General features: G+C 33.7%; 1 protein-coding gene across 1 annotated transcript; it reads left to right on the top strand.

The window, feature by feature from the left end:
* Positions 1–1,076: 1,076 nt before the first annotated feature.
* On the top strand, positions 1,077–22,436 carry LOC120125596 (putative uncharacterized protein DDB_G0286901). The gene is made up of 3 exons (XM_039143991.1): positions 1,077–1,437; positions 1,479–4,114; positions 22,426–22,436. The coding sequence occupies exons 1-2, from the start codon at positions 1,077–1,079 to the stop codon at positions 4,031–4,033; spliced, it is 2,916 nt and encodes a 971-aa protein (XP_038999922.1). The 3' UTR covers positions 4,034–4,114; positions 22,426–22,436.
* Positions 22,437–24,326: the final 1,890 nt, after the last annotated feature.

Here is a 24,326-nt window from a genome sequence, read left to right as displayed (position 1 = left end):
TTATATTATCTCAACTTAAAATTATTTTATAAATTTATAAAAGAAAGAGATTAAATTATATCAAATTCAAATATATTGATTAAATAATAAATGTAAGTATAGTAGAGGGATCAAAATCAAAATAAGACCTTATAACCCAAATTGAAAGCGATTGAACCGAAAAACGGCGTAGTATACATATCATGTAATTACACGCGCCATTAAGAGTGTGAAGACAAAAGAGAATGAGAATGCAGGAGAATTTTTAGTTTTGCAGAGATCAATGGAATGCCACTTTAAGGAGCACGAATGCACCATTTATGTGTTCCAAACTCTCTGATTTGCCATTTCGAGATCCAATCTCATTTTGTCACCCACCCCATAGCTTTTAATTCTTGAATCAAGTTTCCTTCTTTTTTTCCATTTCGTCCAAATTCCTGGAAATATTACCATTCTCGGAATTCACTTTAAAAAGCAAAGAGTTTCCCTTGTTAGTCCTTCCTGATCATTTTGGATTCCAGGTGAGTCTCTATCCAAGCTTTTTCAATTTAATTTTCGGGTGTTAAAACCGGGTTTTCTTTTAAAATTTAAGTGGTTGATTTGTTTCAGATTTTTAGTGCAATTTTGATCCTGCATTGTATTCATCTTTTCCTTTGTTATCTCTTCATAAGACGTTTGTGTCTTGGTTAAAGCTGTAAGAGCGTTGGATTCCTGTTGTTTGGATGGTGTGCCATTGATATCTTTTCCGAATTTTGTCAACCTTCCTATTGTTCATTCATTATTTATCGTCATTCTGTGGATTGGATCAGTTGTAATTGTTAATATTAGTGTGTTCGACCATATTCTCATATGGAAATTTGAACTGAATATATTCATGTTCATGGTAATCTACCATTTGAGCTTTAGTTCATGGGATGATCTGTTTTTTTTTTGCATGTATTGCATTTTAACAATAGAAACATTGTCTGCTTGAGTTTTCGTTTTCATTCTGTCGTGTTATTAAATGTTCTCGATGTTGTAATGAATGACTGTGTAAATACAGAAGAAATTTGATGTTTTGTGGTGTTTTGGGGCAGATTTGTTGGAGAGAGTGCACCATGTTCAGGGTTTCATCTTATAGGAATCAAAGATCCAAAGGTTTGAAGGTAAAGCATGCTCTCCAAATATGTGTTCTGGCCGCTATTTGCATTTGGCTGCTTTGCCAAGTTTGGCACAATAGTGAGAAGAAAGCCGAGTACGAGAAATCCACCAAGGAAGTCATAAAGTTGGGGAGAAAGGACCTTCCTCAAGCAGAGGAAACAGTTATTAAGGATGTGCGGGTCAAGGATGAAGACGAGGAAGGAAGGAAGATTGGAGAAGAAGATAACAAGCTTGAGGAAACTGGAAGTGAAGGAAGAGGGAATGGAGAGGATTATGTGTTGGCTGAGCGCGATGATGTTAAGGCGGAAGAGGAAACCGGTCACACACAAATTCTATAGATGGAGAGAAGGAAAATGAAGAACGTCGGAACACTAAGATTGAAGAGAAGGGAAGCGAAGACCTGGAGAGTGAAGAGACTAAAGAGAATGTTAGCAAAGATAAAGTGTTAGAAGAGAGTAAAGAGGAGAGTGAAAACAAGGCGAGTGAAGTCAATGCAGAGGATGGGGAAAATAAGGCAGTTGAGGGGAAAGAAAACACCAAGGAGAGTCGAGAGAAGGAAAATAACCATATTGGGGAAGAGAGTAATGCAGCAGAAAGTGGCATGAAAGAGACTGAGAAGAGTGGAGGTGAGATAGAAAATTTAGGTACTTCAGATGATCATCTCCGTGATGGAGCTGACAGGAACAATGGAGAAGCAAGAGAAGAACACTACAAGGGGGGTGATGCTTCAAGCGAAGTAATCCATGATACCCGACATGTATCAGTTGACAATGAGACGGGTGGTTCAGAAAATTCAAACCAGTCTGAGCAATTGGAAAACAGAGGTAAAAATGAACTTGACCAGGAGAAAGGATCAAATAACAGTGACGCAACAAATGTCCATCTTAATGAGTCAAACGTGCAGGAAAATGAAACAAATGAAAACAATCAAGATAGTGGTAATGAGAGCACCGAGGCTTCAATGACAGATGCAAACTCAAATATGCATCAGAATGGTTCAGAGGCAACATCAAATTCAACTCAGAATGAAAGTGATCAGCAATCGGAGAAATCCAAATCAGGTGGTGATGGCGGACAGTTAGATTTAAATGCAATTGCTACTTTGACTGAGCACATGAATGGAGCTAACAGAGGTTCTGCAAGTTCTACCAGTAACTCTGAATCTGTTGAATCAAATGGGCAGACTGAGAACTCTGATGCACGGAGAGGAACGGACAGCAATTCTTCATCCTCAGTTACAAGCCAAAATGATGGAGTTCAGATTGACGAATCCAACAATTATTCTGGAGTAGAGGGTACACGAGAAAACCTTGTTTCGTTAAACACAATTGGTAATTCAAATAATGGCCAGAATGAAGAAGACCATTCTTCTGATTCTTCAATTGCCAAAGGGAGGACAGCATCCTTGAACACTAATGATAATGCCGGTTCTGTTCAGAATGAGAATGAGAGTGGCAGCGATACCAACAATAATGTAAATGGGAGAGACAACAGCAGTGACAATCAGAGCAACACTAATGTTATTGCAAATGCAAATGAAGATGTTACTGAAAAGGATAATAACAATTCAAGTTTAAATGAAAATGCTGCTCAGAACAACAACAGCAACTGGAATGCTGGTCAGAATGAGAATGAGAGTGGCGGCGAAACCAACAATGCTGCAAATGTAAATGGGAGAGAGAGCAGCAGTGGCAATCAGAGAAACACTAATGATATTGCAAATGCAAATGGAGATGCTCAGAACAACAACAACAGCAGCAACGAGAATGCTGTTCAAAATGAGAGTAATGCTGCTCAGAGCTATACTGACAATGACAACGCAAGTCAGAATGAGAATAATGCTTCCCAGAGCAACAATGAGAAAGCAAATCAGAATGAGAGCAATGATACTGTTCTGAGCAACAACAACAATGAGAATGCTGGTCAAAATGAGAAAAATGCTGCTCAGAGTGTTACCAACAACCAGAATGCTGAACAGAATGAGAATAATGCTTCCCAGAGCAACAACAACAATGATAATGCAAGTCAGAATGAGAATAATGATTCCCAGAGCAACAACAACAATGATAATGCAGGTCAGAATGAGAACAATGATTTCGTTCAGATCAATACCGGCAACAATGATAATGCAAATCAGAATGAGAACAATGATGCCGTTCAGATCAATACCAGCAACAATGAGAATGCAAGTCAGAATGAAAATAAAACTTCTGTTCAGATCAACACTAACAACCATGAGAACGCGAGTGAGAATGAGAACAATGCTGCTCAGGGCATTACCAAAAACAAAAAAGCCAGTCAGAATGAGAATAATGCTTCCCAGAACTACAACAACAATATCAGTGAGAATGCAAGTCAGAATGAGAATAACAATGCTGTTCAAATTGGCACCAACAATGAGAAAGCAGGTATGAATGAGAAGAATGCCTCCCAGAATTACAACAACGGTGAGAATGCAAGTCAGAATGAGAATAATAATGCTGTTCAAATCAACACCAACAATGAGAATGCAGGTAAGAATGAGAACTATGCTGGTCAGAGCATTGCTAACAAAGAAATTGCAGGTCAGAACGAGAATAATGCTTCTCAGAATTTAAAGAACGACGACAACACCAATAATGACAATGCAAGCCGGAATGAAAACAATGATGGTGTTAAGGGCAACACAAACAACCAGGAAACCAAAAATCAGGATGAAACTAATATGGCTCATACCTACAACAATGAAAATGCGGGTCAGAATGAAAACAACAATGCTTCTCAAAGCAACACTCACAACAATGGGAATTCGGCTGAGAATGACAACAATAATGCTTCAAAAATCTACAAGGACAACAATGCAAGTGACAATATTAGCACTTTGGCAGGTACCAAGACTGGGGGAAATGATGGTGAGAATGTAGCTGCAGAGTGAAAATGATGTTCTGTTGTTCACTATATGACTATTATTGCCATCAAAGTTTTGTTTTCTTCTTCCTGAGATGAAAAGACAATTGTTTGTTTTGTTCTGATAGTGATATCATAACTGGAATTGTTTGTTTTGTACTTATAGTTCTACTTATAATTATTAACACTCCAAGTTCCATAAGGCACATATGTATATGTTTAAACTGTGTTCTCTGTCTAGCAAAATGAAAGTCATAGCTAATAAAAAAAAAAGAAAAAAGAAAATGAAAGTCATAGGTTTTGATTCAACAGAATATCATTCTGAAAGCCTTTTGTTTAAGAAGGATTTTTTTCTTTTTCATGCAAATGTGTCTAGATGCCTCTTACATCATTTTGATTCCATGAATTTGTTGCTTAACTTACAAGGACCAGCAGAGTTGGCAAAGCAATAAAACCTGATGGTGCCCCAAAACCTAAAACCCATCTGAAAAACTAGACTCTTAACCTTATGTTTATCATCCTAACTTCCGCTTGGATTGTACTATGATTCTAGGATTTATTGGTAACATCATTATTTCTTATGAAAAGGACTTTCCATCTAACATTGAACAGTGAAAACACTTGGTCTCTTCCATTGAGAAAGCCATCTCTCTAATCTTCAGTGATTTGTCATAATCTTTACCAATATTCTTCTCTCTCATTGGGCTTAATCATTTTCTTACCATCTATCCTCCTTTTCTGATGGGTAATCTCAACTATCGAATCATTCTCATGCAGCTCCATACTCTCTTTCATATTTCCAATAGGCAGCTCTACTGCCAACAGCTCCCACATCGACACACAGGTCAAGACATTCTATTAATGCAGCTCCATACTCTTTCATTTTTTTAATACATCAATACATACTTATACTTGGAAATTGTTAATGTTCGCCCTCTATGTGACCACCTATTATTTGATCGCTAAGAATATTCCTTCACAAAGATTTCTTAATACATTCAGCAGCGCCACACTCTCAACTGTAATAAATCTTCTTTTATACATCATCTATCACATTAACACAATCAACTCAAAATTAAATAACCGTCTTTGCATCACCACAAATTCTTAACTTCAATTCACTCATGTAGATAGATAACCAGCTTGAAATGTTTTCCAATACAAACAAACAGTACTAAGGCATTACAAATATAATCATCTATCATACAAATTCATACAAGACCAAAGGGAGTTTCAGTCCCTAAAAAATATGCAGACAATAACAGTTTATCTGTCTCCTCATTGCTTTTCCTGTATTCCAAATATATGCGAACAACTATGTCTAGCCTCTCATGAAAGCATATCATACATTAACTCATGGATTCAACCTGGGTAACAACGCCATCTTTCATGAATTGAATCAGCCAAGCAAACTAAAAGAAGGGGAAAACATGGTAGACATGGGAAAACCATCTTTTTTATTATTATTATTATTATTATTATCGACTTTCAAAATTGTTCTTGAAGATCCACAGAAGAACAACCATAGGTAGATCAATTCGGGGAAGCATTACTTCCTCCTGCTGACACGGAAGTTGAAGAGGCATTATTAGCCAAACGTTCCTGGCGATGCTTTTTCAGCTTCTGAGTTCATCAAGTGATCTATCCACCAACCATTGGCCCTTTCTTTGGTTCTCCATCTTCATCTGTTCAAGTTGCTTGGCTCGAAGTTTTGCAGCTTGCAGTTTTTCATATGCATCTGAGTATTCTTCGAAAAGCTTCTTGATATTGCACCATTGGCCCGGTCGATGTTTGGTATCAGCATCCTGCAGAGCATTTTCTCCTTGTGTCGTAGACTTCTGATTCCTTCTACGTTTGACATTGAGCAAAAATCCTGTCATTGAGAAACTATTAGAACAACAGCGAAAAGATTTGTTTAAAGGATGGATTTGTGAAGTTTGAGAACAAAAACATGTTATTTATAGGACTTTGATGGCTAGACTAATTATTTGGAGTTATCCAAGTCCCGTTCTCCGATTAGCCACCTCTACTTCCTACCATATATTACAATGGCAGAGATGTAATAAAAATAAACTATTCGATTTTCCTTTTAGGACTTACTGGTAAATGGCAATGCTTTAATGTCCTAGGTTGGCATGATTAAACAAAATCACACTTTAGGTGCTTGGATGGGAATGGAAGTTAAATTCCATAATATACCTGCCATAGCTGCAAAAGAATGAAATAAGCCTACCAAATTTATCTACTAGGAAAATATAATGGCACTAAATAATTCAAGATTTGCAGGATACTGCAATTACTTCATAAAAGAAACCTTTTTATCAGGAAAACAAAATTCATTAATTGTTGGTGTAAAGTTGTCCAAGTGATTCAACTTACCCTAGGGCCACAGGGTTTGCAGAGCACCATACACTTCGTACGGTAACCTACCCGGACATTTTCCTCAAAAAAGGCAAAACACTTAAGATCAGCTAAGAATTGGTAACAAAATAATAAAAATATTATAATAGGTAATAATTCCAAACCTCCATTAATTACATTAAATTAGTATGAAATGTAACATTTCTAATAGAAATGCAGATCATTGCATGATGCAAGATATTTTTGGTTAAGACCAATATTTTGATTTTAAGCCCGGTTTCATTGTCAATCAAGAAATCCGGATTCTTCATTTTCTGATACTTATGCTTTACACATTTGAGCCAAGTATAGGAGTATTGTCTCCAAATATATGAAAAGAACTTAACATGATAACATAGTAGGCTATGGAATTAACATGACAACAGGTGTAAATGGTGTGACTTAAGCCAGAAAATTCTATTAGACATTTGCACAAATAAATATTTTCTCTAACACCAAAAATTAGCAGAATAGTTCATTTTTTAATAGTAATGATGAAATGATCGCAATAAGTAAATTCAGTAGAGCTGTATGAAACCTTGCAAAAGGTATGTTAACGAAGAAAAAGGGGGGTGGGGTGGAATCACAGCCAAATGGATGAGTGTGAACGCTTTTACTCATAATATGATATGATATGTTCAAATCAAACTCTGAAGCTTTATATCTTACAATTGATACCAAATATTTATGTGTTCCTCGCATTTTTAAACCATTTCTGCCACTATTTTTATCATCAATCTAGATGAACTTATAAACCTTAATAGCAGGTCACATATAGCATAACTATGCAAAAGGCTGCAACATTTATAACAATGCTAAGACAAATTTTGTAAGAAAAAACCAATATATTCAAGCCATTTATAATAGAGAAAACTGAAGATCTGAAACAAAAGATGTAAGTCTAACTGATCTCAAATGTTCCAGATGTGATGATAACCCTATCAATAATTTCGCTGTGCAAAAAAGTTGTTTCTTGCTCTTTTCTTTTTCACCAACCCCCACTTTTACTCTTAATTGAACTGACAAAGCTAGAACACTTAACATCTACAATAAAAGAGGGATTATAGATTCCATTTTTCCAAATACAATTCTTTTAGGTAAGATTCAGTATCAGTAGAGTGGAATAAGACTAAAAAGCAGACAAACCGGATATTTATCTAGCATCTAATTGTATTCAGTTCAAGAGTGAACCAATTAAATCCATACTATTATCTAAGGGTCTAACATGTAAGTCCGTAACGGTTCCGCGATTGTTACTATGATTCCCTAATACATTTAGACATTTTCCCCTTCTTTTTGGTCACTATTTTTGTCATCCCTAAAGACAAACATTATAAACCTTCATAGTGGGTCACATGTACCATAACTACACAAAAGACTGCAGCAATTATAACAATCTAAGACATTCTTTTGTGAAAAAAAAATATCAAAGCCATTTACAATTCAGAAAACTGAAGATCAGAAACAAAAAATCTAAGTCTAACTGGTCTCAGATGTTCCAAATGTGATGATAACACTGTCAATAATTCTGCTGTGCGAAAAAAAGTTGGTTCTTCCACTTTTTCAGTTAAAACTAGTTGGAAATGAGGCACCAACACCACCCCAACTCCCACTTACTCTTAATCAAAATGACTATGCTAGACCTCTTCACATCTACAGTAAAAGTGGGAGTATAAATTCCAATTTTCCAAATAGAAGTGTTACAGGTAAGGTTAGGTATCAGTAGAGTGGAATAAGACTGAAAAGCTAAGACCAGTTTCACATAAGTAGGCACTCATCAATAAAATACTAGGTAGAAAGATTCCAGTCATGCCTTGATTTCAAGAGTAATTTGTTTTTAATGATTTGTAGAAATAGAGAAGAAAGTTTTTGGAACAGAGAAGAAATTGAATTCTCTGTATTTTCTCACTTCGAAAACAATTACATAGGTTAGGCCTTATATGGGCAGATTTACAATGAAGATACAATAGGAATGCAATTCTTAGTGTCCCACTAGGAGTTAGCTTAATCTAATTAATATCCTATCTAATCTCTTAATTAGATAAGATGTAGAGTACAGAGTAAACAGAAAATAAAACTCTTAACAATTAAGTTAAACGAAAACTCTAACAATTAAGTTATGAGGCTACAATCTACATGACATTTAGCTAGCATCTAACCGTGTCTGTATTATGTTTGAATTAAGAATGAACCAACCGAGCCATACCATTATCTAAGGGACATAATGGTTCTGCAACGCCTCTTTTATACATTTAATTGTTTATTAAAAGTATATGATAAGAAACTTATGTTACCGGACATTATTTCTATAACTAGCCTGTTTCCTTAAGCTTACCTATTTTTATATCCTCAATTCACATCTATTCATTCGATAATAAATGTAAATCAAACATGTTCTCATTCAAAAAGGTTTCCAGTTTGATGGTTTTCATTCCACTATTATTTAGCCAGTTAGAATCAACTAAAAATTGCATCAGATGGTCAACAATTCATATGCAAACATCAATAATTATGAAACTATTTCTAATTTCCTCAGTTTCTTATGACTTTCTTTCATTCTATATCTAGTTTGATCACGATTCTTCCTCAAATTTCATTTTTCAAAATTTTGGGTATCTTTGTTTTCTAAATTCAAATCAAATACCAGACTAAAATTTTCTTAAACCCAAGAAAGCAAAATTTGAATGAAGTGCCAAAAATAAACGCAAAGTGCAGATAAAGTATACCAACATGATTAATGAATGTGAAAAGGAACCGAAAACGTCGAATTAAGTGAATGTTAAAGAGGCATAAGCAGTTGAAAGAACCCCAAACCTCGTTTTGACTGTGATCTCCAATGTGCACCACAGAAAAGAGAGAAATACTTAGCAGCAGAGACACCCCAGAAAATGAATCTCGATGAACACAAATATCCCAAACCAAAGACCAACTTTTAAGATCCGGCATGTCTTTTCGTGTCCATCAGGATTCTGAGTGTCAATGTTTATCGCTATATTAAAAGTGTTTTCCCTTTTTTTTTTTAAGTAAACCCTCTTTCTCTGCTGCTAAACATGGTATTAGTGACTGCCGAGAGCACTATTAGGTTATAATTCAATTAATCTATCCAATCGGTTTAATCGATTTTTACTAAATTAATTTTATTGATAATTAAAATTTATAATCGAATCTAATGAATTAATTTTTTTTTAATATACTTACAATATATTTACTAATATAATTAAGAATATATAAGTTAAAAGATTTAACCAATCAAATATATTGATGACAAATTAATTTGATCAAATAAAAAGCATGCACATCATAGTTTACAAATTTTATAAGAACTAGAAAATATTAATCACGAATCCTAACGATGAACAAATACAATTTATCATGTACAATATCTTTTCGAACTATTTAATATCAAATTAAATTAAATTAAATTATTTATCTAAAACTAAGAATTAAAGTTCTAATCGTATTTTGACAGATAGATAAAATTATATAAGTGATTTAAGTTAAATAATATACCCAGTTATAAATAGACCTTATGCTTCATCAATTATCATTTTTTTTGTTTCGTATTGAAGTGTTAAATCAACATATAACCCAATGAGGATGATGAAATATATTTTTCATGCGTATAAAACAGCATGTTTCAAACTATTGAGAGGCTGCTCTTCCTTCTCCAAGGTCACGCCATGGCTGAAGTCATCCACAAGCAAAATGACGGTTCATGGCCCTTGGGACCAATTTCTTATTGATGTATTGAGTTTAATCTTTGAGCGTTTGGATTTATAGGATCGCATCCGATTTAAACTCGTGTGCAAGAAATGGAGAAAAAATACAAAGCAAACTCCACATCTATTGTGGTTGATGCTCCCTTATGAACCATATAACGAATATTTGAGCTTTTTTGACATGTATGAGGGAAAGTTTGTAGGTTGAATCTCCCTAAATATGCACAAGTAGGTGTTAAAAGTCAAAGGCATGGGCGTTGATTTTTCCACATGGGTGGATGAAGAATTCAACAAATTTGGGCAACACCAAATTGTTGAAATTGTGAAAGGATAATTACAAAATTGAGTCATTGAACTTTAGGGTATTTACAAGACTAGTCTTTAAGCTTCAATTATAAACACTCTAACCCATTTAACTTCAAATATAATCCCCAAATCATTCTAGCTCTCTCTCAAGTATTTTTGTAAACACTTGTAAATTTTCTCCCTTTAGTAAAATATCTACAGCAGTCCGGAGACGTAGGCATAATTGGCTGAACTCCGTTATCAATTTCGGTTATTATTTTTTCGTTTTTATTTTGCATTCTCTCTAATATGGTTATAGGGAAATTACTCGTTTATTTCCCAACAACTGGTAATCAGAGTTTTTTGGTTGTGAATTTTGTCAATTTTTCTGCGAGGTTACTATTTATGTGAATAGTGAATTTCGTGAATAGTAAAATTTGGTCGGCGATACGAGTTTGTCGACGGAGGTGTTCTAATACACGATGGTTCGCAAAAATTATCAGAAACGAACCAAACGAAGCTAGATTCGAGTGGGAGCGATGGCTGCAGACAAGGGAATATGAAAATTGAGAAGTTGGATGGTGCGCTCAAGACCTTCTTGTAAGGACTTAGACCAGGGGAAATGCTCGGGAGAGAGCAAGGTGATGCCCAGAGACTTTCGGAGGCCATAGTTGTAGCCGGAAAGCTGACTGATCTTGCAGGTGATAAGCCAAGTAGCGATGTGTCATCCAGGCCCATGCCTAGAGATAGTGGCAACAATGGTGGAGACCGGGAAAATGTGTAGCAGGGAGATGGTAGAGAAAACTCTTCGAATGGACAAGGTGAGCCATTGACTGTTCGTAGCCAAGGAAAGCCATCGAGAAAAAATGACAAGGCTAAGTCCGGTGTAAAGAAGAATGGGAGCAAAGAAAAATTGAAGTGTTATTTCTGTAATGGTCTTCATTTGATTAGAGGATGTCCCGAGAAGCTTCGCCATGCAACCATCATGAAGAGGATGAAAGAAGGAGAAGTGGCGAGAATTGGCACGGTTGCAAGTGTTAAAGCTGCCAAGCCAGGGAAAAGACTTGGTTCGATTGAGGGGATCAATACGGCCAAGCAAGGAACAAGACATGGTGCGACTACAAGTTCTCAAGTAGTCAATCCAAGATTGAGATGTGACGAGACTGCAGGTGTCAAAACAGTCGAGCACAAGAAGGGACCCGGTGCGATAGCAAGAGATAAAGCCGTCAAGCCGAGAGTGCAGAGTGAGCAAGTCCACTCACAGTATGTCAAGATGGAGGCGTGGTCTAAGTTGAGGTGTCTCAGGCATAAAGGGACACTTAAGGAGTATGTGAGTCGATTCAGAAAACTCATGCTCAAAGTCCCAAGTTTGACAGAAGAAGATGTGTTCTTCACCTTCATGTTCGAATTAAAGTCATTGGCGAAGAGAGTGTTGGCACGAAGGGAAGTCAAGGAGTTGTCTAAAGCCTTGATAACCGCCGATTCCATCAAATAATTTGGAGTCAATAAGAACAAGACTTCTTGTAACATCCTCAATACCGGGCTAGTGATCAAATTGTAAAGTTTTAAAATTTGGTAACTAAAGAAGAACAATGGATCAGTTCAATGATTTATTTGGAAATAAATCCTAAAAGTTGTTAGTAATTATTAGATGAATTAGAGGGCAAAGTGGTCATTTGAATTGGAAAGGATAAGATAATGATTTATATGGGATAAGCTTGAGAGATTTCTCCAGAAACTCTCTTTTCTTCTTCTTCTTCCTTTCCTCCCGTGTCTCCATAGCAAAGATAAATTTTCTGGTTAGTTGATTATTTGTTGATTTTAAGTATGGGTTTTGATCATTAGAGGATAACTAAGTTTAAGGAAAGCTTAAGTTATCTTAAAATCAAAAGATAAAGGAGTTAGAGAAGATTAAAGATTTGGAGTTCATGAGTGAAATCTTGAAATAGAGTTTATAATAAGAATTGGAAGTTAAATTTGACTTGTCATCAATCTAGTTAAGGCATACGAAGTGTTAGAAGTGGAATTAACACATGTTGCAAAATTAAGGTAATTCTTGAATTTCATATGAAGGATAAGATTTGGAGGTTTAAGATGAAATAAATGAGTATAGATTGGTTTAAGTATGTGTATTGGAGTTAAAAATGAAAAAAGGGATGAAACATGAAGGATTTAAGCAAAAATGGATGAATTTTTGGGTTCAAAAAGAAGATTTTGGGCAGGGTGCATCGATGCACATTCAATGTGCATCGATACATCAAGGTTAAATTCCAGAAATTGTTGAAGGTGTACTGATGCACAAGTAGTGCATCGATGCACTTCTTAATAATAGAAACATCGAATGCAATTAATGCATGATGCATAAGGCGTGCATCAATGCATCACCTTAATATTGAAACATCGAATGTATTTTATGCACCGATGCACAAGTAGTGCATCGATGCACCGTTAAAGAATGCATCGATACACTGTAGAGTGCATCGATGCATACCTTCATTGAAAGACGAAATTTGCTTTTCTTTTAGTCTAAGGAGTGAATCATTAGAGTATATTAGTTATAATACTGATATAAATCCATATGTGATTATGTAGATACTAAACGTTAGCTTGTTCCGGAACGATCAAAGAATTAGAATCGAATCAAAGCAAGGCTAAGCTGAGTGCCATTTAAATTGTACTTATGTATCAAATAAACATTGGCTTGCGATGAGCCAGTGATGAAGTACTATAGTAGGAAGGGACTTCTAAAATGTTATTTGAATTGTGATTTTTTATGTTTGTATGAGTACATGAAAATGGGTACATATGTTATATGTATTGCATCTGTTATATGAATTGAGTGAATAAATGTTAGTGTGATGAGTTATGTGAACTGGTTTAAGTAGTGGATGTAATTATATACGATATGTAATATAAATATGTGATTTAAGACATAAGTTAAAGAACTATATGATATGAGATAAGATAGACACATGTTATTATAAGTGACTATAGGATCACGAACTATGTAAATAGTAATGATTTATGTGATAACAATAGAAAGGATATAAATTACATGAGTTATATATATATATATATATATAGGAATTTGTATAACCAACTTATGAGATTAGATGAAAAGTGAGATAAGTTAAATAACATTGATTTATAGGACAATATAAGAATAATATATAAATTAGGAGACATTGACAGAAGTGATTATATGAACATGTAAAATAAGTTATACAGAGAGGATTTATGAGCTGAAATGAACATATAATATATGAGTCATATGGTAAAGATTTATAAAGCTATAGGAAAATGTTATGCGAATTATGTGATGATAAGTTATGAGAAAATATTTATATAGGTAACAAGTTATGTGAAATTGAATTAAGTAATATATGAAACTAGAATATAATTAATGTGAAATAAGTGATTAGGTAAAACTGTGAGAAATTATAGGGCATTGTTATTCGAAGTATATATATGGATACCTGTATAAGTTTATATGTTATATTATGTGATATGTGATGTATATATGAATCATATGAAAGTGACATGTACATGTGAATATGTGAAAGTGTGATAACATAAATAATAATTCCCATGTTATGTTATACGAGAGCTAGGGGTATAGTTGGCATGCCAAGAGTTGAGGGTATATTAGTCATTCGGGACATAGTGGTCCTTCGGGACGTATCCAGTGGTCATTCGGGACGTATCCAGTGGTCTTTCGGGACGTATCCAGTGGTCATTCGGGACATATCTAGTGGTCCTTTGGGACATAGTGGTCCTTCGGGACGAATACTGAATAAATGTTCGGTGCCCCGTGAGGGAATTGATACGAGCTGTGGTGACATCATTAGTGCATAACCTCAATGTACTCACATACCTTAAGTTCTCACAGGTGTATATGGGCTAATAAAAAGACAATAACAAATTCAATACATATGATGCATATGCTTTTGGTGATATGGAACATGTTTCATGAATTATATGATATTATGTATGTTTAGTTGTGAAATGATAAATGTGTTATATGATATACATAAATGATAAATACAAGATCATATGATAAATATAGATTTCGATAATGATGGTATATGTACATATATGTATTTTGATATATGAAATGTACTATGATTTATATTATATGTTTTATATGCCTCACTAAGTTAACGACTTAGCGTGTGATTGTTTCATACGTAGGTATAAAGAAGAGGAAGAATTTTAAAAGTTAAGCAAGACATGTCAATTTCTCCTTTCCAAAGATCATATCAGAAAAGCATTGTATAAGATATATTTTATAATGTGGATGGTAGTTGGCATGTAAATAAAGATTTGAATTTGATATGCTCTAATTAGTTTTTTTAAAATCATATGAATATCTTTTATGTAATTTAGTCAAATGTTTTAATAAAAGTTTTAAAATTATTCACTAGTTAGTACAAGTACCGGTTTTGAAAAGTCAATGTGACACCTCGGATTCGTATCCGAGTCGGGTACGGGTTGGGGGTGTTACATTTAATGGTATCAGAGCTACGGTTTAGCCGATTCTAGGCTAAAACGAAGTCAAAAGTGTTTTAAAAAAATATACATGCCAACATAAAGTGGAAAATTTTCTGATCTGATAGGGTAAGGAGTGTGCTGTCTTGTTAATAGAGTTAATTTTTTTTATGTTATATAAGATAAATGAATACCTGAGAATGATTTATTAGATATTTATGTTTATATGATATAATAGATGATATGTGAACATATGCAAATGATATGTTATATGATATGAATTAGATGATCATATGTACACGTGATATGTGATAGAAGAAATGATATGAGCTCATTAATATATGAAAGTTTCCAAAGAGAAACACAAGGCAATAGATTGAAGGTAACAGCATTCTCCTGCCCTGGCCAGGCAGGAAGAAGAACGAAAATCTCAGGGAGTGCCTGTATAATATTAGAGAATATTATATGATGTGCAATGACATGTTAGTATGATATCAATTTTATATTGCTATAATTCATAGAATGAATGTATCGAAGAGAGTTGAGAATACCCGAGTTCAAGGGTGAATTTTAGAAATGTTCTATTGTTATAGATATTTGATTAAATTATATGAAGATAATGTTAGAAGGTTTTCATTTCTCCAAAGTGGAGAAGTTAAATTGAGTAGTTTTGTTACTACATGGGTAATCTAGAAGTATGGTGGACAAATGTCACCATAAGAATGTTAAAAGATCAAGTAACGTGATTATTGTTGTAGAAGAGTTCAAGAATAAGTACATGGATAATCAGTTCATAAGATAAACGAAGTTCAAATATATAAACTTGAAGCAAGGGAATTACACATGCATGTGTATGAGTATAAGTTTAATAAGTTAAGCAGATGTATTGCTGAGTTGATTTTGATTAAGAATGATACATATGATTGGTTGTTTAAGGCTTGCGCCTTAAATTAAAATAGTGTTATTGATTTTGAATTTGTTCTTATTTTAAGAAATGGTTAATTGCATTAAAGTTTTTGAGAGAGCTCGGAATAAAAGGATTGAAGAATAAAATCTCAGATGATTAAGAGAATTAGTGCTTCATAAAGTTAAGCACCATAAAAGAAAGATGGGGATTATGATTTTCAGCTTTAAACCAGATATGAATTAGTTGTTTTCTCTGCTAGAGAATAAAGTCAATCAGTTCAGACGGATTGGAAATTGTAGTATTAAAGAAACTTTATTGTTCTGAAATAGAATAGTTTCTTAACAGTATGGGCAAGATAAAGTGGAAGAGATTGATGTTAATTGGAGAATATTAAAAGACCAAGGAAGGGTTTAAGAATATGTATATCAGTGATCAGTTATAAGACAACGGTAAATGGAACGGTTGAATTCGAACCAAAAGAATTGTATCATAGAAGAGTGGGAATAAATGTTTGATAAGTGAAGGAAATAGCGAATGAATTATTTGGACTGGAAAGAATACATATATGGATAGTTTGATGAAGATATATGTTTTGATTGTCAGAAATAAGTTGAATAATAAAGTAGTGTGATAGTGAATGTATTAAGGTTAAAGGATTTGTATGTTTGACGAAAACTAAGGATTGATATAAAAGTTGAGAATGAGTATGTCGGTGAACTTTATAAGACAAAGAAAGTTACAATTGTTTGATTTTGAAACAGAGGAATAATATTGTATTTGAGTAAGAGTCTGAATTTGAAAAGTTTAGTAACATACAATTGAGGAAAATTTCAACGGAAAAAAATTAATATGACAAGAGCATGTATATTAAAGTACATACAAGGATTAAGATATGATGAAAGGTCGGAAGATATATGATTGGATGATTAGGGCTTGTGCCCTATATTGAACAGTTGATGTTTATTAACTGTAATAGTAAAGGTGATAGAGTTGTAAAATTTGGAAATGATATACGTTAATTTCATCAAGTATGATGAATTTGAATTTGGTTGTGTATTTGGATTATATAGATATGATAAAGACAAAGAGAAGAGTATTTACAAGTTTTAAAGGGAGCTTTGAGGAAGAAAATACAAGTCCAAGAGATGGTAAACTATGAGGTTCTGTATAAGTGAAGTTGATTATTAATGTTATGAAGAGGTGATAAAGATATGATTTGTATATAAGAAAATCTTGATTATAAGAGGATAAATGGATAAAGAAATGAAAAGATGAAGTATTAAGTAAGGGAATCATCAAGAGAACATGAGAAGATATGTTATTATCAAGATGTACAGTGAAAATTTGAGGACGAATTTTCTTATAAGGATGAGAGAATTGTAACATCCTCAATACCGGGTTAGTGATCAAATTGTAAAGTTTCAGAATTTGGTAACTAAAGAAGAATAATAGATCAGTTCAATGATTTATTTGGAAATAAATCCTAAAAGTTGTTAGTAATTATTAGATGAATTAGAGGGCAAAGTGGTCATTTGAATTGGAAAGGATAAGATAATGATTTATATGGGATAAGCTTGAGAGATTTCTCCAGAAACTCTCTTTTCTTCTTCTTCTTCATTTCCTCCAGTGTCTCCATAGCAAAGGTAAGTTTTCTGATTAGTTGATTATTTGTTGATTTTAAGTATGGGTTTTGATCATTAGATGATAACTAAGTTTAAGGAAAGCTTAAGTTATCTTAAAATCAAAAGATAAAGGACTTAGAGAAGATTAAAGATTTAGAGTTCATGAGTGAAATCTTGAAATAGAGTTTATAATAAGAATTAAAAGTTAAATTTGACTTGTTATCAATCTAGTTAAGACATACAAAGTGTTAGAAGTGGAATTAACACATGTTGCAAAATTAAGGTAATTCTTGAATTTCATATGAAATATAGGATTTGGAGGTTTAAGATGAAATAAATGAGTATAAATTGGTTTAAGTATGTGTACTGGAGTTAAGAATGAAAAAGGGGATGAAACATGAAGTATTTAAGCAAAAATGGATGAATTTTCAGGTTCAAAAAGAGGATTCTGGGCAGGGTGCATCATTGCACATTCAATGTGTATCGATGCATCAAAGTTAAATTCCAGAAATTGTTGAAGGTGTACCGATGCACAAGTAGTGCATCGATGAACTTCTTAATAATAGAAACATCGAATGCAATTAATGCATCGATGCATAAGGCGTGTATCGATGCATCACCTTAATATTGAAACATCGAATGTATTTTATGCACCGATACACAAGTAGTGCATCGATGCACCGTTAAAGAATGCATCGATACACTGTAGAGTGCATCGATGCATACCTTCATTGAAAGACAAAATTTGCTTTTCTTTTAGTCTAAGGAGTGAATCATTAGAGTATATTAGTTATAATACAGATATAAATTCATGTGTGATTATGTAGATACTAAACGTTAACTTGTTCCGGAACGATCAAAGAATTAGAATCGAATCAAAGCAAGGCTAAGTTGAGTGCCATTTAAATTGTACTTATGTATCAAATAAACATTGGCTTGCGATGAGCTAGTGATGGAGTACTATAGTAGGAAGGGACTTCTAAAATTTATTTGAATTGTGATTCTTATGTTTGCATGAGTACATGAAAATGGGCACATATGTTATATGTATTGCATCTGTTATATGAATTGAGTGAATAATTGTTAGTGTGATGAGTTATGTGAACTGGTTTAAGTAGTGGATGTAATTATATACGTTATGTAATATAAATATGTGATTTAAGACTTAAGTTAAATAACTATATGATATGAGATAAGATAGACACATGCTATTATAAGTGACTATAGGATCACGAACTATGTAAAATAGTAATGATTTATGTGATAACAAGAGAAATGATATAAATTACATGAGGAATTTGTATAACCAACTTATGATATTAGATGAAAAGTGAGATAAGTTAAATAACATTGATTTATAGGATAATATAAGAATAATATATAAATTAGGAGACATTGACAGAAGTGATTATATGAACATGTAAAATAAGTTATACGGAGAGGATTTATGAGCTGAAATGAACATATAATATATGAGTCATATGGTAAAGATTTATGAAGCTATAGGAAATTGTTTTGGGAATTATGTGATGATAATTATGAGAAAATATTTATATAGGTAACAAGCTATGTGAAATTGAATTAAGTAATATATGAAACTAGAATATAATTAATGTGAAATAAGTGATTAGGTAAAACTGTGAGAAATTATAGGGCATTATTATTCGAAGTATATGAAAGTATATATATGGATACATGTATAAGTTTATATGTTATACTATGTGCTATGTGATGTATATATGAATTATATGAAAGTGACATATACATGTGAATATGTGAAAGTGTGATAACATAAATAATAATGCCCATGTTATGTTATACGAGAGTTAGGGGTATAGTTGGCATGCCAAGAGTCGACGGTATATTGGTCCTTCGGGACATAGTGGTCCTTCGGGACAGTCCTTCGGGACGTATCTAATGGTCCTTCGGGACAAATACTGAACAAATGTTCGGTGCCCCATTAGGGAATTTATACGAGCTGTGGTGACAACATTAGTGCACAACCTCAATGTTTTCACATACCTTAAGTTCTCACAGGTGTATATGGGCTAATAAAAAGAGAATAACAAATTTAATACATATGATGCATATGCTTTTGGTGATATGGAATATGTTCCATGAATTATGTAACATCCCAAATCAGGGTCAGTGACTAAATTGTAAATTTTGAAAGTTTTGTGTTCAATTTAGAAATGAAATTTAAAAGTCTTGGGGTTTAAGTAAAGAATTTTAATATTGGATTAAACAGCAAAGATGGATGAACTAAAGGGGCAAAATGGTCTTTTCATGGGAAAGATTTTTTATCTTCCTTTCTGAGTATTATAAACGTGGGAAATATGAGAGAGTTCCAGACTTCTCTTCTTCATTCTCTTCTTTTCCACCGTGAAGCCATAAGCAAAGATTCCGAGCATAAGGCAATTCTGGAACATTTGGCAAGTAAGATCGATCAGGGGAAAGATTAGAGATCGAGATTGACTAGTGAGACCAGGTGAGTGCATATTCAATAGTATATGGTGTGATGGGAATAAGACTTGCGATGAGTCTATTTCCTGAAGTGTTACATATGAATTCATGATTAAAGGCATGAGTTGAATATAGTGTATGTATGTTTGATTATCTGAATTGATATGTTTTGTATGTGCCATGTGGTTTATGTAAAAACACGATTAAGTGTTATTAAGAGAATATAAAATAAATTATGAAATTATAGGAATATAGAAGATAAGTCGAGAGATGTAGGGAAATAGAAATAGATGTTTATTAAGAGTCATAAGAGAACAAATATAAGTAATATGATAATGAAATATAAGACTATGTAAATACATGGTTATGAGATAAAATATGTAATAATAGGAAAATATGATGAAAGTGAGTTTATGAGAAGTGATATGAACTAGGTAAACATGGGTAACAGTATATGCATAATGGAAACATGAGTTGGACAAGTACATAGTGGTATGATTTATTATGAGAATTAGTATAATGGAGCTATATAAAAAGATTATAATGAATATATGAAATTGAATTAAGTAAAGTGATTAAATTAGTACCTAAATAAAAATACTATTAAATGATATATGTTTAGAAATATGACATAATTTATAATCTAAGGAAATACAAAGAAATGGAGCATAAGGTAGATAATATGATATCAATTATTATATATCTATATGATATATGTCATCAGGTAATATGAAAGGACTCTGAAAATTAATAAAGGTTATGAGAAAGTGTTCTAGGTGTTTCTATGTGTTATATGAAGCATATATGATCATATGTGAACAAGATATGATATGTATGTTTATATGAATATCTGAGAAATGATCTAAGCTATATGATATGATATATGTGATTATATGCACTTTGGGATATATGTTATATGACATGGATCTATGTAACTACGTGAGAAAGTATATAAGCTATGTGATATGTAAATGTGAATCATATGAAAATGTTCTATGAGTAATTGAACTATGTGTTATGTGAAATGATAAGTATAAAAGAAAATGCCCATGTTATGTGTCTTGAGAGCTAGGGGTATAGTTGGCATGCTAAGAGTAGAGGGTCTACGGGGTCCTTCGGGACATATATGTATTCTTTGGAACATGTGTGAAGTCTGGTGAGACACATACTTGATCCTTGGCATATTATATGATTCTTAAGGAATGATATGTTGTCCTTCGGGACATATATGTATTCTTTGGAACATGTGTGAAGTCTGGTGAGACACATACTTGATCCCTAGTATATGTATATGATTCTTGAGGAATGATATGTGGTCCTTATGGACATTATTATATGGCACTACGGTGCAATTCTACGCGGCACTCCGATGCAATTCTACGTGGCACTTCGGTGCAATTATACGAGCTGTGGTGACAGCATAGTGCACAACCTCTATAGACTCACATATCTATAGTTCTCACATGTGTACATGGGCTTTGAAAAGAAAACATAATTTGATATAATGATATGTGTATTTCTCGTGACATGGTAGAAGTGCATATATGTCATGGTGATATGAGATGTTATGTTTTTATATATTATATGATTATAGAAATTAGTAATGTATTGTGGTTTATTAAAATATATATAATATGTTTATATTCATTATATGCTCATATGACGGAATTGAAGTAATGACAAGGGAATTAGTAAGGATAAACAGGTTGGTGATATGAGAACAATGTATGTGATATATGTATATGATGTGTGATATGATGTGTACATGATATGATATATGTGTGATAGGGGTTATGGTATCTGTTACATAATATACATGAATATATGTTGATGTATATGTAAATGAGTTGTATAATTTGATAGCATAAAACAGTCATGCATGATTAGTGGGTATGAATTCCATTAGATGTGTTTTCTTTATGCCTCACTAAGTCATCGACTTAGCATGTGAGTGTTTCACACTCAGGTTACAGAAAGTGAATATGGAAGCTGTGAGGAGCAATGCAAGTCAGCATCTCCCTTACAAGATTTCAGATCAGAAAAATAGATGAGTTAAATGATTTTTGTTATTTTGAATATAGTTGGCATGTACTAATTGATTGAGTTCAATATGCTCTGATCGATTTTGGTTATTGTGGTCAAATTACGTAACTAAACTGCTTTTACTCTAAGGAAAGTTTTAAATTTTCTTTGAATTTTGTCAAGAGTCAAAGTTTGAAAAGTCAATGTGACACCTCGAACTCGTATCCGGGTCGGGTACGGGTTGGGGTGTTACAAATTATATGATATTATGTATGTTTAGTTGTGAAATGATAAATGTGTTATATGATATACAGAAATGATAAATACAAGATCATATGATAAATAGAGATTTCGATAATGATGGTATATGTATATGTATGTATTTTGATATATGAAATGTACTATGATTTCTATTATATGTTTTATATGTCTCACTAAGTCAACGACTTAGCGTGTGATTGTTTCACACGTAGGTACCAAGAAGAGGAAGAATGATAAAAGTTAAGCAAGACAGGTTAGTTCCTCATTTCCAAAGATCAGATCAGAAAACATTATATAAAATGTATTTTATAATGCGGATGGTAGTTGCCATCTAAATAAAGATTTGAATTTGATATGCTCTAATTAGTTTTTCTAAAATCATATGAATATCTTTTATGTAATTTAGTCAGTTGTTTTAATAAAAGTTTTAAAATTATTCACTAGTTTGTACAAGTACCGGTTTTGAAAAGTCAATGTGACACCTCGGATTTGTATCCGGGTCGGGTATGGGTTGGGGGTGTTACACTTCTAAAGCAAAGCAGAAAGTCGAGGATAGCGGTAAGAGATTCCGTGATGAAGGCAAGTCTGAGGATGAGGAATGTTGTTCCTCGAGTGGTAGAGAAAATCCACTCAATGATGAACCAGATAGTGAATATGGGGAAGATGTGTGCAGTCTTGGCACAAGTTCAAGTGTCAAAGATGCTAAGTCAGGGTAAGAGTCGAGCAAACGAGGGGGCGCAGACTTAAGATGCCAGAAGTATTGCAAAATTACCCGAGGGGAACCGAGTCATCCAATGTGATGGATGAGCCCAGGATCGAGTTTTCCAGAGAAGAGGACAAACCCATGATCGAGAAGGAGTTGAGAGTTGGCTCAATACGATTCATTTCTGCCAAGGCAAGTAGAAGCCAAGTACAGGAGGAGTTAGCCATGTCCAAGGACTTTGTCGAGCATGTTCGAGTAAAGAACATGGCTTCAGAGACCATCTTCAGAGAAGGGTCAAAACAAGGGCTTGCCGAGGATGTTCAAGTGGGGAACAATCCTTCAATGACTAGTAGACAAGAGTCGAAGGGAGCAAAGACGTTGAGAAACAAGACAATCACGGAGAAACTGCCTAATAACAACAGGGCGGTGACTACAGACAAACTGAAGTTGTGTTCAACTTCAGTTGGCATGCTACAGTAACAAGAGCATAAATGCTCATGCATTGATCAAGGTGTGAAGACAAATTAAAATCAGTCTTCAAGTGAGAGATTGTTAAAAGTCAAAGGCATGAGCGACTGATTTTTTCCACATGGGTGGCTAAAGAATTCAACAAATTTGGACAGCACCAAATTGTTGAAATTGTGAAAGGATAATTACAAAATTAAGTCCTTGAACTTTATGGTATTTACAAGATTAGTCCTTAAACTTTAACTATAAATACAATAACCATTTAGCTTCAAATATAATCTCCAAATCATTCTAGCTCTCTCTCAAGTGTTTTTGTAAACACTTGTAAATTTTCTCCCTTTAGTAAAAGATCTGTAGCAGTCCGAAGACGTAGGCATAATTGGTTGAACTCCGTTATCAATTTCGGGTATTATTTTTCCGTTTTTATTTCGTATTTTTTCTAATCTGGTTATAGGGAAATTACTCGTTTATTTCCCAAAGGTTGGCTCTTCCTGGTTTTTTGGGTGCTCCAAAGGTTGGCTTTTCCTGGTCATGGGCACAAGTTGTTGGTAATATGCAAATTTTCCTATTCTATCTGATCTTAAGAGCTCAAATTCCGCTTCCTCCATTATCGACGATATCAAATTTTGAAGATTGTAGCTTTGAATGGAAACCTGCTGTTAACATAACAGGTTCAGTTGAACCATCTTCCTCTGATGCATCGCAATGCATAGTTGCGCCAATATTCCATCCAAACGATAGAATTGTGGCACTGTGTAGGCCATGGGACAAGAGTTGGACCGTCGTTGAAGGACTATTTGTTGAAGGATATTCTTATGGGAGTATTACTATTACCTTCTTTGATGGAGAATTATACGCCGGAGTTTTGAGTTCAGACGAGGCAAATAACAATAATCAAGCTCATTTTCAAACTCATTCCATAACGATAGGAAGCCATCGTATGAACCTGAAGCTAATCTGTTCCACACCTCCACCCCTTTATT

This window comes from Hibiscus syriacus, unplaced genomic scaffold, assembly GCF_006381635.1.
Source record: "Hibiscus syriacus cultivar Baekdansim isolate YM2019G1 unplaced genomic scaffold, ASM638163v2 tig00110435_pilon, whole genome shotgun sequence".
Lineage (NCBI taxonomy): Eukaryota > Viridiplantae > Streptophyta > Magnoliopsida > Malvales > Malvaceae > Hibiscus > Hibiscus syriacus.
Note: the sequence above shows the minus strand (reverse complement) of the source record. Positions and strands in the feature narration are given on the sequence as shown.